Genomic DNA, 12,854 nt, shown 5'->3' with positions numbered 1-12,854 from the left:
GACTGCCAAAATCTTGGTGAAGACCCTTGGAGCTGATGAGAGATCAAAAGGGCTCTGTATTGATAATGCTGACCCTTGTAATAAAACCAGAGGAACCGACAGTGAGGGGCCCAAATGGGGACATGAAGGTAGGTTTCCATCAAATCGATAGAGGTGAGGAAGCCGCCCTTCCTGAACACTCTGAAGGATGGAACACAGTGACCTCATCTTGAACTTCCTGTATGCCACAAAGGTGTTGAGTTTGAGATCCAAGATGGCTCTCCAGCCCCCCCTCCCGAGGCCTTGGGTATGACAAAGAGACGGGACTAAAACCCCATCCCCTGCTGGCCCTCTGGAACCACCTCAATTGCACGGATTTATCTTTTCTTTTATGTATACTGAGAGTATTTGCACCAAGACATTCCTTGTGTGTCCAATCACACTTTGCCAATAAGGAATTCCATTCCATTCCATGAAATGGCATTTGGCGGCTTCCATTAGGGCCTGTTGAGTCTTGTCCTGAGCACAAAAAATCTCAGGGGTGTGGATAGGAGCTCTAGTGAAAGACCGGATCTTATCTGTAGCACCCAGGAGTCTGAGTTGATCCCCTCCCATCGATCGGCAAATTGGGTCAGTCGGCCCCCAATGGGAAGAGAAGTTGCACAGTCACTTAGACCGTCGGTTTGGATGACTCCCTCTACCTCAAAAGGGCTGTTTATTTGAAAAAGTTGTCTGCTCCGATCCGTTCAATCAGACTACTGGTCTCAGCCTGTCAGGCTCGGAGTTCACTACGGAGCCCATCAGCTGGTCCTGTTGAGCCCTGTAAGGTTTTTGAGCAGAGTGAAATTGGTGGCCAGAGTCGCTGGATAGAAATGATAGATATCTGAAGAATGGAGCTGGATGAAATTCACTGTGCCTAGAGAAGGGAGTACTTTCCTCTTATCTCTGGTCTCAACAAGCAGTGGCTCCAAGGCCTCCCTAAAAAGTCTGTCCCCTTGGAAAGGGGAAGTGGCCAACTTTACTTTCTTTTAGGGTCTGCCTGCCAATGTTGAAGCCATAACATGCACCGGGCCGCTACAGAAGATGTCAACACCTTTGAAGCAAAGCAAGCCACATTCAGGGTGACATCTACTGAAAACTCAGCTGCCACCAATTTGTTTATGTCCTGATGGACATGGACGTCCCTGGGCGGAATCTTCTCCTGCAATTGGTATAGCCACCTTAAAGATGCCTTGGTGAAGAATGAGGCTGCTGTGGATGCTTTCACTGCCCAAGCAGCTGTCTGATGCGAACACTGAAGAATCTGTTCGGTCTTTTTGTCTTCAGTCTTAAGCACCTCCTCCGGCTCAGGTGGTATAGTGGAGGAGGAGGCCAGCGCAACCACAGGTGCATATAAGTAGGCAGTTGAAGAGCTGAATCCATATAAGTGGATATGGATATATCCACTGTATAATTTTCAGTCGTTGTTACTAAAGGAGGAACCTAATGTTGGAGTGGCGCACTATTTACGTATGATGTCCAGGAACAACTTTGGTGAGGGGATGACGTCCATCTACATAGATGGTTCTTCAAAAAGAGTGTCACGTGGAGCAGAAGTCTCCTGAACTGCTTCTGTGCTGGAAGAAGACCCCATGCAGGCAGCATTCTTGGCCTTAAATAACAGGGATTTGAATAATGTGTGTGGGGGGGGAGGCCTGTGAAGTAGTTAAGCCTGGTTTCATCCTCAGAAAGGTCCTGAACTCTTCTTTCACCTTCTTCTGAAACTGAGGAGCCACTGTGCTCCAATCACCCTCTTGCACATTGTTCCTCTAGGCCTTGTAGGTTGAAACTGACTTCTGATAACTGCCATCTTCATGGTAATCAGATGGAAGGGTTTCTGCTCAGGTGTTGAAAACCTTATGCAAATTCCTGCCTGATGGTTTGGGAGATAAGCTGTCTGATGGCAGGGGGAATATCTTCCTCTTCTGTGTGAAGGCCTGCAGCAGTAGAAGTATATGAGGCCTCAGCAACAGGCCTCTTTCTAGGGATAGATTGTTGCCAAATACCACCAGCTGCCATTGCTGTTGCTATGGGCCCAGAGGCAGATTTGCTCCCTTCTCAAGTAGTCAGAATGGCCTGCCCCCTTGTGCCATCTGGAGACAGATTCTGGCAACTAGGTCTCTCCCCTTGAGAAGTTGGAAACTGAGGGGAGACATTTTGGAGGGAAATTTCTTGAACTTCTAAAATGAAAGAAACTGGTTTCTGTCTCTCCTTCTCCTTCTGGCTCCTGGAGATGAGCTTCTCCAGGGCCCTATGCCTCCTTTCTTCTGCTCTGGATGGCTTCCTAGAGGTAACAGCTTTGGCCTTTTATTTTTTTGCTGCTCCTCTGGCTGCTGACTGGAAGGTTGAGACTACCCTAGAATGGCTCCTTCTTTCAGAGCTAGTCTGGGCCTTACTGTCACTGGACCTATCCTTTTCCATATGTAATTCCTCTTCTTTAAAAAAACAATCTATATTCAGTTAATTCACTGAAGAGACTGCCCTGGTTTACCCAGTAGGCCTGTTTGCTAGGCCCAAGTCCAGGAAAAAAAAAGGTGTCTTTCAACTGGGCCATCTCCATGTTGAAATAGAGGCCCGCCACCCATCCTCACTCACCGTTGCTCAATGGCTCTAGATTCTCCTATGCGGGTAGGGCGGATTGCACTGTTGGCCAGTGCCGCTACGAGTCTGCAACCTTGGCTGCCTGGGCTCGCGGCCACTCCAGCCAGTCCTGCAATGAGGCATGGTTCCTATGCCTTGTTGCCAGGCGCTAGCCTTGTGGCTATCCACGCACTTGAGGAAAGGCCCTGTGTGGCGATGAGGGCGGAATGGGGCCGGAGCCCATCACACCCATTTCAGCGGTGGCTCTACCTGATGTTTATGGAGCCTGCCTGCCGAATTTGAGAAAAAAACAAAGTCCTATTAAAACATTATGTTTGAATGCGAGAGTTGAAGCCAGACGTGTCTAGTCAAGAGATGGACCGAGTAGAAGCTGGGTTTCCTAGCAACAGAGGCAGGTCTTAACAGCTTTGACAGACTCAGTCCGTCAAGCTTGGAGAAGGAGTTAACCCTTGCCTGGACAACAGCACTATGGAGAATAAAAGGTTCCTCATACTTCCCCTGGACACTGTCTGTGTCTTCCCAAGGAGGTATATCTCACAGTTTGGGAAACCCTGCTGTAGCCTTGTTACACTGAAAGATTATTATGAAAGACTTGTTAAATGGCTTAACACACAGCATTCTCTTGGTTAACAAACTCCATCATAAAAATAGATAAGGCTATTCTGGAGGCTATCATGCTGCCTCTTGATAATGGTAGCATTTTCTCTCAGTACTTCAAGTCATACTGCTGGACAATGCATTTTAATTCCCTTTCTAGAACAAATCTTAAACTAACTGGTCTGTGGCTCTGAAATTACTTCAGCCTCTATTTATTTAATTATCAAACTTGTATGCCACACTCTTGCCAAACTTTAACAACTTGGAATGTAATTTGCCTCAACAGAGATCTAAATTCATTTAAAATAGCAAGATAGACTCTTACTATAACCAGACAAATCCTGAGTTTTTTTCCTCTATCCTTATATTAGGAAAGTTTCTTTTTGTCATCTGCGACATCTCAGAAGGAACATATTAAATAGTCCCACCTTCTCTTTACCCCCATCCTTATGATGTCCCTGCTTTTCTGATACAACAGACCAACAGATTCCAATTGTTCTAAAATTTAAGACATACTATTATTATTGGAATTTCTCAGCAGCCTGATCTTAGTCTGAGCTTAATTTTTTTTATTCTATGTATTCAAATTTCAGATAATACTTTTACTCCGCCTTACTACCCTCCTCTTCCATTTTCTATATATTTCTTTTTCTACTTCAGCTAATAGGTATTGCTATTCATCCATAAAGGCCTGCTAAAATTTGTCCCATTTTAAACTGTTTTAGAAACTACTTGTGCCTATTCCTTCAGTATCTTGTTTTGGAAGACTTCCCACTGTTTTTGACTTGTTTATCTTTAAGATTTCAAGCCATGGCATGATGCCCACCTTTTGCCTGAGTTCATTAAAATCTTCTTTCTTGAAGGCCAAGGTTTATGACTGACTTTGCTCAGCTTTTCATTAGTTATCTTGAACTCCAATATGACACGATTGCTTTCCCATGAGTACCACACACCTCCAGTCCATTGACTAATTCCTCTCTGTTGGTCAGGATTAGATCCAGGATAGCTGAAACCCTTGTTTCTTCTTGTAATTCTGAGAAATGAAATTGTCAGGAAGAGAAATCAGAAATTTGCTGGGCCTCCCATTATTAGTTCTATTAATTTTTCAGCAGATATTATCACTATAGTCTGCCTCTGAAAATTTGGAACTCAATTTAAAAATCTAAATCCTTTAAATTTAGTACTCAGTGCCTCATAATAAATTCCCATGTGGATATGACTTTGTTTTTTAGAATTTTTAATTTTATCCAGAAGCTTTCAACAAAAGTTCCATATTTTAAGTCATATTTTTGGACTCATGCCTTATTCATCTACAGAATCACTCCACCACTGTTTTATTGTGTCTGTCTCCTGAATAAACATCATTTAAGCTTTAATCACATCCCACCAGATTTCTCCAATCTCAGGTCATATTTATTTTAATATTTCTAGTTTTCTTTTCTTTTTTGCTTCATACCCATATTGTGTATACTGATTACAAACACTGGAGACTTGAGGGTGTCACTATTTATTGATGTCCCTAGTACAAAGTACTCTTTCCTGCTTTAGGATTCCCCGTCACCATGTGCAATTACATTCTAATATCTAATTTTTCTGAGTATAATTTTGTCTCACTCTCCATGAGGCTTAATTCAAGGCTACCCTGATTTTCAAAGCTTCTGTCAAACATTTTTCTCTTAGTTTATTTCTGCCTAAAGATTCCTTCTACAATTCTGACATTATCTCTATATCTAGTTTTTCATTTTAAGAACTTCCCTTCCTGTTCCTTGAACCTCAACAGGAAAAACAAATGAAAGATCACTTGAAGAAAGAGGTTTGCCACCTTCCTATGCAGAATTTTATAATAATTTTAATCGAGAGTGTTCACTCTTTTCTAACCTTGTTCCTTGTCTGCAAATGATTATGTGGTAATCCTTCCACCAAAAAAGATAAGAGAAAAAAGCTATCAGAAAGTGAACAATGGCCCTATTACATTATTGCATCCACACTGCCCTCATCTGACATGTAACTCTAAACAAATATCTTCAAATGAATATTGCCCTTGCTAAGGAAAAAATTAGCCAAACCTGTCCAGAAAATATAGCATATGCATATTAAACAAGCTCTATTTGAATCTAACCCATGCAATATCTGCTATTAAGCAAGCCTTTCTTAAAGAAGATTTATCTTGGAACATAGTAGCATCAGAAGCTAGAACAATGTGGCTACTAATAGCACATGCTAACACAACCTTTCTAAGGTACATTACAATGGGGAAAAGGAACACGAGCAACTAAATCAATTCCAAAATTTGAATCAAAGTTTATTTGTGAAAGAGAGCGAACACTGCATTTAGAACTTCTGCACCAGAGACAAATGCTTTGTGTGTTAATTACACTTGGCCAAATAAAGTATTCTGTTCTGTCCTGCTCCACTCTCTTTTATACTATGATACTCTGATCAGAGCTTAATACCTTAGTCCTTTTAATAGATAAGAAAATTCTTATTAGGCAAACAAGTTACAAAATAATGAATGACAATGCTTTTTAGCAGACACAGAGTCGACATTTACTGTACTCGTTAGAATAAGTTTATAAAGTCATGGGAAATCAGCACTCTTACAGAATAACATAAATGTTCCAATAAATGAAATGACAATCGGATGTAAACGATGGGTCTTTCTCTATAAAAACATCATCACTGTAGACCACTCTTCATGACAGAAATTTCTGGAAGCGAATCATGCCCTGATAAAAAACAATCTGTGAACTTCAGAAAAAGGACTGTCTATTTCATGAAGATGGAAAGGGGCTGCAAAACCATCACAAAGTAGGTTTCTCTCTAACAAGCCATGATGAAGATAGAATGCATACAAGTGGAGAAAACGCAATATTATCACTACTCTTCCCAAGAGTGATTGTCCAATTAAATTTTCCCCAAGAGCAAGTCATACATTACCTTGGAAGTGGTAAAAGACCTCAAGTAGCAATAAAGGAGTTGAAGGTTACTCTTGCTCTGCCTAATGCCAGCACTGAACAAGAATAGTGCATATGGGAGAGTGTATGAAAACCACTGCTCTCTAAAAACCATGCTGCCCCCTTTTTCAAGTTTGTTAAAATTCACCCAAATTGTTTAGAATGGGGTGTCAAACACATGGCCTGTGGGCCAAATGTGGCCCGCAATATGCCCAGAGTTGTCTTGTGGGGCTGTCCCAGAGATGGCAAGGGTCTGGCCTATGCCAGAGTGGCCCACCCTGCCCCACAGATAGTGATGACCAGGCCGTGCCCACCCTGGCCCCCAAAGGGCAAACAAAATCCTGATACAGCCCATGATGGGATCGAGTTTGGCACTCCTGATGTCATGGTTCCGAGTAACGTTCCCAGCCAATTCAAGACTCTGAAGCCTTGGCTTCTTCAAAAATCCTGTTTATTAGGTACATATCGGCACAGTCAGAGGTGAAGCCAACACTGAATAATTCCCGCATATTTGGTATAATTAAAAGAAAAAAAAAATAGATACTGTCCACCCCTCTTGTGTCACAGATCACATTAGCCAACCAAGCAGTTTATGAACTTCTCCACATTCCCCCCTGTGGTTGCTAAGGCATGCTGATTTGGCCTTGGTTCTTTGCCTTATCATTATGTCTGGCACATTGGAGGAAAACATTCTACATTCCATAAGTCCTTCCGCCCCCCCATAAGTACTGCAACTAAGAAACAGAGCAAGAAAATATGGCTTCAGCTAGAATCATTTTGAGAGTTGAAATTTTTGATTAAAAAGATTATTTAAACTATTTCCCGTGGTGGATGACACAAGACCGGAACTTTCTAACATTAATGAGGATTGATTGAAAAAAATCCCAGAAAGACTGCATTGCAACAAAAGGATTTCATCAAAATAGGAGTAAGATGGGAGATGGAGTGGGCCTGGATAGCTTGCTACCATTCTGAGAGCAATTGATTTTAGATTCTGTCAGCAAATTTTACAAGACAGTGTCAGCATATCTATCTGTGAAATAAAGCTTAAGCATATGAGTCATGCACTACTACAATGATCTTAAACTCAAGTAAAACTACAACAGAATGGCTAAAGCAGAAAAGAATTCACATTTGGAAGTGGCCAAGTCAAACCCTTGACCGTAACTCAACAGAAATCCAAAAATAGTCCAAAAATAATAAGTTGAAGTAGTTCTATAAGGAATGATGTGCCATTTGCCGAAACAATCAACAAGGACAGGAAAAGTTTGGTTGAAATCATGGATGCTAAATCACAGATTCCAAAATTTACTAAATGAAAAATTACACATATTTTTACCCCAACAAAATTAGGGAATGTTATGTCAGTGTGTTCAACACAAGGTTGAACACAAGGTTCAACACTATTTTGTAGGTTGTTTAATCCAAATCTCATCTATTAACAGGATTGAATAGTTCCATGCTATTATTAGTATTTTTCAAGTAGCGAACTATTGGAATGCTTTCATCTTTATCTTCCTCTTCCCACCCCACCACCCCTGGAATACTGAAGCTTGAAGTTAGAGCTTGCAAGTTTCTATGAAGGTAGAACTCAGAAAATTCCAAGTTCATTTATATTTTTATTTATGTTTTTAAAGAACTGTTACTTGAAAAAATGTGGATGCACAGTAAAGCAATTGTCTGCCTTATAAGCTATAGTGTTTGATGTTCAATTTAGTTAGTAAGTTACATGAACCCAAGCAATTTGGATGACTTAATGATAGGAAAACCCAGTTAATAACTCATTAAATATGGTTTCTAATCAATATGCCTTATAGTTCCTTTCCTTTGCTTCCTTCCTATCAAATGGTACAACTATAAAACACATACACATCCCCATACATTAAAAAAGTTACAGAATTTCTAGTGTTCTAATAATTTATTTGAAATTTGCCTTTGTTATTTTTATAAATAACTCAAGACAGTGAACATATCCAACACAGCTTCCTTCCTATTTTTCCTACAATGACCCTGTTAGATGAGTTGGACTGAGACAGAATGAAGGCCCAAGGTCACTCAGCTGACTTTCATGGCTATATTTGTAAATTGCCTATATGCACTAAGATTGAGACAGCAGATAAAGTAACTAAAAAATAAAATCTATGAAGATGACTGTTGCTTATTGCCATCTGGAAGTATTCTAAAAGTGAGTTTCAAATGAACCAGGGATGTTTTCTAAGCCAGTGAGAACAAGCAGAAATGTACATTGATAAATTATACAAGTAGATCTCAAGTTACTATTTGTTCAGTGACCATATGAAGTTAAGATGTTGCTGAACAAATGGTAGTTATGTCTAGTTCCTAAAGTTACCGTTCCTGCAGTGCCCCACTGTCACATGATCATACTTGGCAATCACAGGAGCAGTTCAACACCCCTCCCTCTCCCCAAGCCCTGCTTATCTCCCTGTATCTCTGCCCCTTTGGTATCCCCTACACTTTGGTGGCTCAGCCAACTAGCTTGTACCCTGCGTGCCCTCTGTTAACTGCCCCTACAGCCCCTGCCAAATAAAACTGCAATAAAAATCCAAATCCAAATATCACCATATCCAAATTAAAGCCACAATCATAATATTAAAATAATATATTATAGCATGCACCATGCAGTAGAGCTTATCTAACATCTCAGGCCAAAGTCAAATTTTAAATCCTTGTTAAAATGGCAACAGGGTTGCAGCCATCTGAATCTTATAGGGATAGTGTTCTATATGGTGGGTGCTGCAACACCTTTAAAAAAAGGAGTTTTCCCCCTTTCTTGATTTACACTTTTCAAAATTAAAACTTTTGATTGTTCCCTCTTCCCACCCTTCCATTACTGATTTGCCATTTTCAGTCTTTGTATATTTTAATTATGATTTTAGATGAGTTAACCACTGAAACAGAATTACAATAAAAAGAATATTTGAATATACTAGCTAATCAATATGAGGTACACTATATAAGAGACTGTAAGATAATTCAATTATAGATCTGTTCATAGTTGGAAGAAATTAATGGCATCTCAGAAAACAGATTTCCCTTGTGGGAACTTGCTTTGCTTCTCCAGATTAATACCTGAAATGAATGTTGTTAGCATACAGATCACACACAAAGAAATCTATGAAAACACATATACTAAAAATGGGTGTGAATAATGCGAAATCTCTCTGATTTATAATGGTGGTATACAAAGAGAATACATCTGACATTATAATATGAATATGTCATAATATTTTAACCTAACATGACTTCATAACATGAGAAAGATCATAAAGAAATGTATGGAATAGGAAGACATAGCTGTCACCACAGAAGTCAGGGTACTGGTTTCTAGTAAGCTTCTGGACCAAATTCAAAATGCTGGTGATGACTTATAAGGCACTATATTGTTACATCAAGTACCACCTTGTGAAATTTGAATCTGCCTATTCAGTAAGTATAACTACTAGAGTCCCCACTTTAGAAAAAGCAAGGGGGACATGGATCAGGCAGATTCCCCGTGCATCCAGGCATACTTGGCCAATAAATAATTCTATTCAAGAATGTACTTTGAAATTCTTCACCTCCGAAGTTCAAGAAGCTCATCTCCTAATATTTCATAAAACTGTTAAAACATTATTTCAGTATACTGTTAAGGAGGGTTGAATGTTTTGGATAGCTGTTGCTTTTATTCAGTATTTTTTGTCTATTGTACAGTATTTATTGGAGCAGGTTACCAGAATTGTGAAAAATCCTTCATATTTTTTTGAGTTTTTGTGCTGATTGGTTTAAAAGAGTTTCCCAAGTTCATCTGCTGAGTTAAATATGGATTTGAATCTGAATTTCTGCAGTCTTTGTTTAATATCTTAAGAGCACTTTGCTTTCTAAAGTATGTCCTTTCTTGTAAGGTGTAGTAGTAAAAGTACAGGTAGTTCTCACTTACCAACCACAAATGAGACCAGCAATTCCATCACTATGCAACATGGTTATAAAGTAAAAATCACACGGATGTGCCCTACAGGTCACTTGTAGCTGCTAAGTTCAACATCATGTAAATGCAACTTGCAACTTCCTGCTATCTTCCCCACTGATTTTACTTGTTGAAAGCTGGCTGTGAAGATCGCAAATGGCAAACGTGTGACCACACAAAGCTGCAATTCTTGTAAATGCGCACTGGTTGCCAAGCATCTGAATTGTGATCATGCAAATGTTTTTTCAGTACCATAACTTTGAATGATCGCTGAATGAGCAATCAATAAAAGAGAAATACTTATAAATTAATATTTTGTGTTATTTTTGTACCACTATTTAAGAAATACATGAATTATCCCCATAGTCCAACCATACTCCCAAATGTCAATTTCCTACTATTCCAGAAAAAAGAACCTCGTATAAAATTATCATATATAATACCAATAGCCTTTTTTCTGTTTTAGATCATCTCAAGTTTGTAAATAAAAAAAATATTCTGTGCATTCTTCAAAAACTGTAAAGATCTGCACAGCACTGCTCTAGTATTAAGTAAGCTTGACTATTGTTTGAGCCTCAACAGTATGTGTGCATGTGTGCTGTTCCATGAAAGAGCTGACTTATTACAGTTAATGGAATTGTTAACAAACAGCTGTTTAATGAAAAAAGGCGTGTTCAGATGAGATCCAAAGGATTTCTTCCAAATCAAAGATTGTAGCTACGTAAATATGTACCTATTTGCTTTTTGTTACCTTTCCCCCAATCTTTATTTTGCTACAACTTATTGACAAGGAAGCCCCTGGGCTTATCAATTTTTATAAACCAATCTGAGAGGTTTTCTAAACTGAACAGTATGGAAAATGCTTTGTATAAACCAAACATTCATTTTAGTAATCTCAGAATGAAAAATAAGCATCAAAATCACCACTGCTCCTCAAATACTAGAGAAGGCAGGATTACATAACTGGACCATTTAAGTTGCCAAATTTAGTTTAATACGTATTTCATGAATAACTATAGCTGCTATATATAAGCAACATGATTATATTTGGACATCCTTTCTACGCAAAAGCAAGTTACATTATACTTCATTATGCATGAACCAGGCCTAAAAAATCAGCTTTCTACCAGATACAATGTTCCTTATACTTTGGACCTCTCTGGTCTGCTTGGGGAAAGTTGGCTAATTCCATAAATCACTACAAAAAATTACATTTCAACAAGAAAATACAAGAACTTAGAATACAGATCTGCCAATATTTTAGCTATCCCCTTCACATGGTATTTTTTTAGATTGCAGGAACTATTTGGCATTAGCTTTGTACAGACTTGATAATGTCAGACTATTATATTTCTTTCTGATATTAACAAAATGAGTAATGCCTTGTTTGTGGATACACACACATTCAAGTACAGCCACTTTAATAAGCAACCACTGCCTCGTGGGAAAAGCAAATACGTGGAATCCAGAAGATTTAATTACCACATTGCTATCTATATCTGTATAAACAGATCAGATGACAATTTACTTGACGAGGAAATGATGACAAACAAGAGACGAATGTCAACCGGGGCAACTCTACTCTAAACCTGTGTGTTTGTCCATTAACTCGCCAATCTCCAAGGAATGACACTTTTGTTGAAGCACCTTCAACTAAAATTCCGAAAGAAAAGTGTTTAGCTTCACTGTATCTAATGGGAGATTTAAGACAAGCGTGGCAAGTTTGAGGTCCAATATGGGAAACTATCGGGGCGTTGTCGCGCTCCGTCACCATTTTTTTTTTTTTAACCTCACCGAAGCATTCCCCTAACAGCGCTCATTCAGGCCTAAAAAAAAATACCATTAACCCATCCGAACCGCTCTTCTTGTGCTTCACGACTACTAGGTTGGTAACGGCGTTGCCACTCCCAACGAAAGTCGGGTAGTTTGGGGGAAGGGGAGGTAGTCATACCCAGAGGCTCGACGGGGACCATGGCTCAGCCACGGGCGCCGGTGTAGGCCTTACTAGGCCGGCGTCAAGCTGCGGGCGGTCCCTAAGTCGAGCACCTCCCCCTCCCGAGCAGTCACTACCACGTCGGCGCAGCCACCACTGCGGAAATGGAGCGGCTGAGGCGGGCGTTGCGCAGGCGGCTTGGCCCTCAGGCCGGGCTTCCCAATTCCGCAGCGCCTCTTTCCCTCCCCCCCTTTTGCCTTCTCACCTGTGTCCCCGATTATGATATACTTGAAGAGATACGCGTAGGCCATGTCTTTCCGATCCCCGCCGCTTCACCCTCCTGCCTTCTCCGGTCGAACTGTCGCTCTTCTGTGCCGTGGCGCGGCGTGACGTGACGCCCCCTCCGCCCTTCTATGTCAGAGCTCGCGCTACGTAAAATTTGAAGCCGTTGCTTTCCTTGCCCCCCCCCCCGCGCGCGCGCCGCACGACTTCCAGCTACCCCCCGCTTTTTTTTTTCCCTTTCCGAATCAGCGAACTAGCAATCTCTCACGTCGGCCCTTCGGCTGTGCCGGCGCGCGCTCCCCCTTTCCTTTCCGCTTCTTTTTCGCCGCGCCTCCGAAGAGGCTCGTCAACGTCCCGAGGCGCGAGATGGGAGCGACCGAGGAGGAGGAGGGAGGGGAACAGGAACAATAACAGGCAGCAAGGCTCCTACACGGTTCGGCAACGTCACGGAGCGCTCTTCGCCGACCCGGAAGTGTTCGAACCCTCCGCAGCCTCCCCTCTTTTT

General features: G+C 40.8%; 1 protein-coding gene across 1 annotated transcript in view; it reads right to left on the bottom strand.

Annotated features, from left to right (window-relative positions):
• The window catches only part of RAB2A (RAB2A, member RAS oncogene family), a 39,555-nt gene extending 26,732 nt beyond the window's left edge, over positions 1-12,823 (bottom strand). The window contains exon 1 of the mRNA XM_026706172.2: positions 12,333-12,823. Coding sequence (XP_026561957.1) covers positions 12,333-12,378 — 46 coding nt within the window. The 5' untranslated portion in view covers positions 12,379-12,823. The remainder of the gene's footprint in view (positions 1-12,332) is intronic.
• Positions 12,824-12,854: the final 31 nt, after the last annotated feature.

Source organism: Pseudonaja textilis, chromosome 3 (genome assembly GCF_049901715.1).
Source record: "Pseudonaja textilis isolate UNSWEBS1 chromosome 3, rPseTex1.2, whole genome shotgun sequence".
Lineage (NCBI taxonomy): Eukaryota > Metazoa > Chordata > Lepidosauria > Squamata > Elapidae > Pseudonaja > Pseudonaja textilis.
This window is presented reverse-complemented; position numbering and strand designations above follow the sequence as displayed.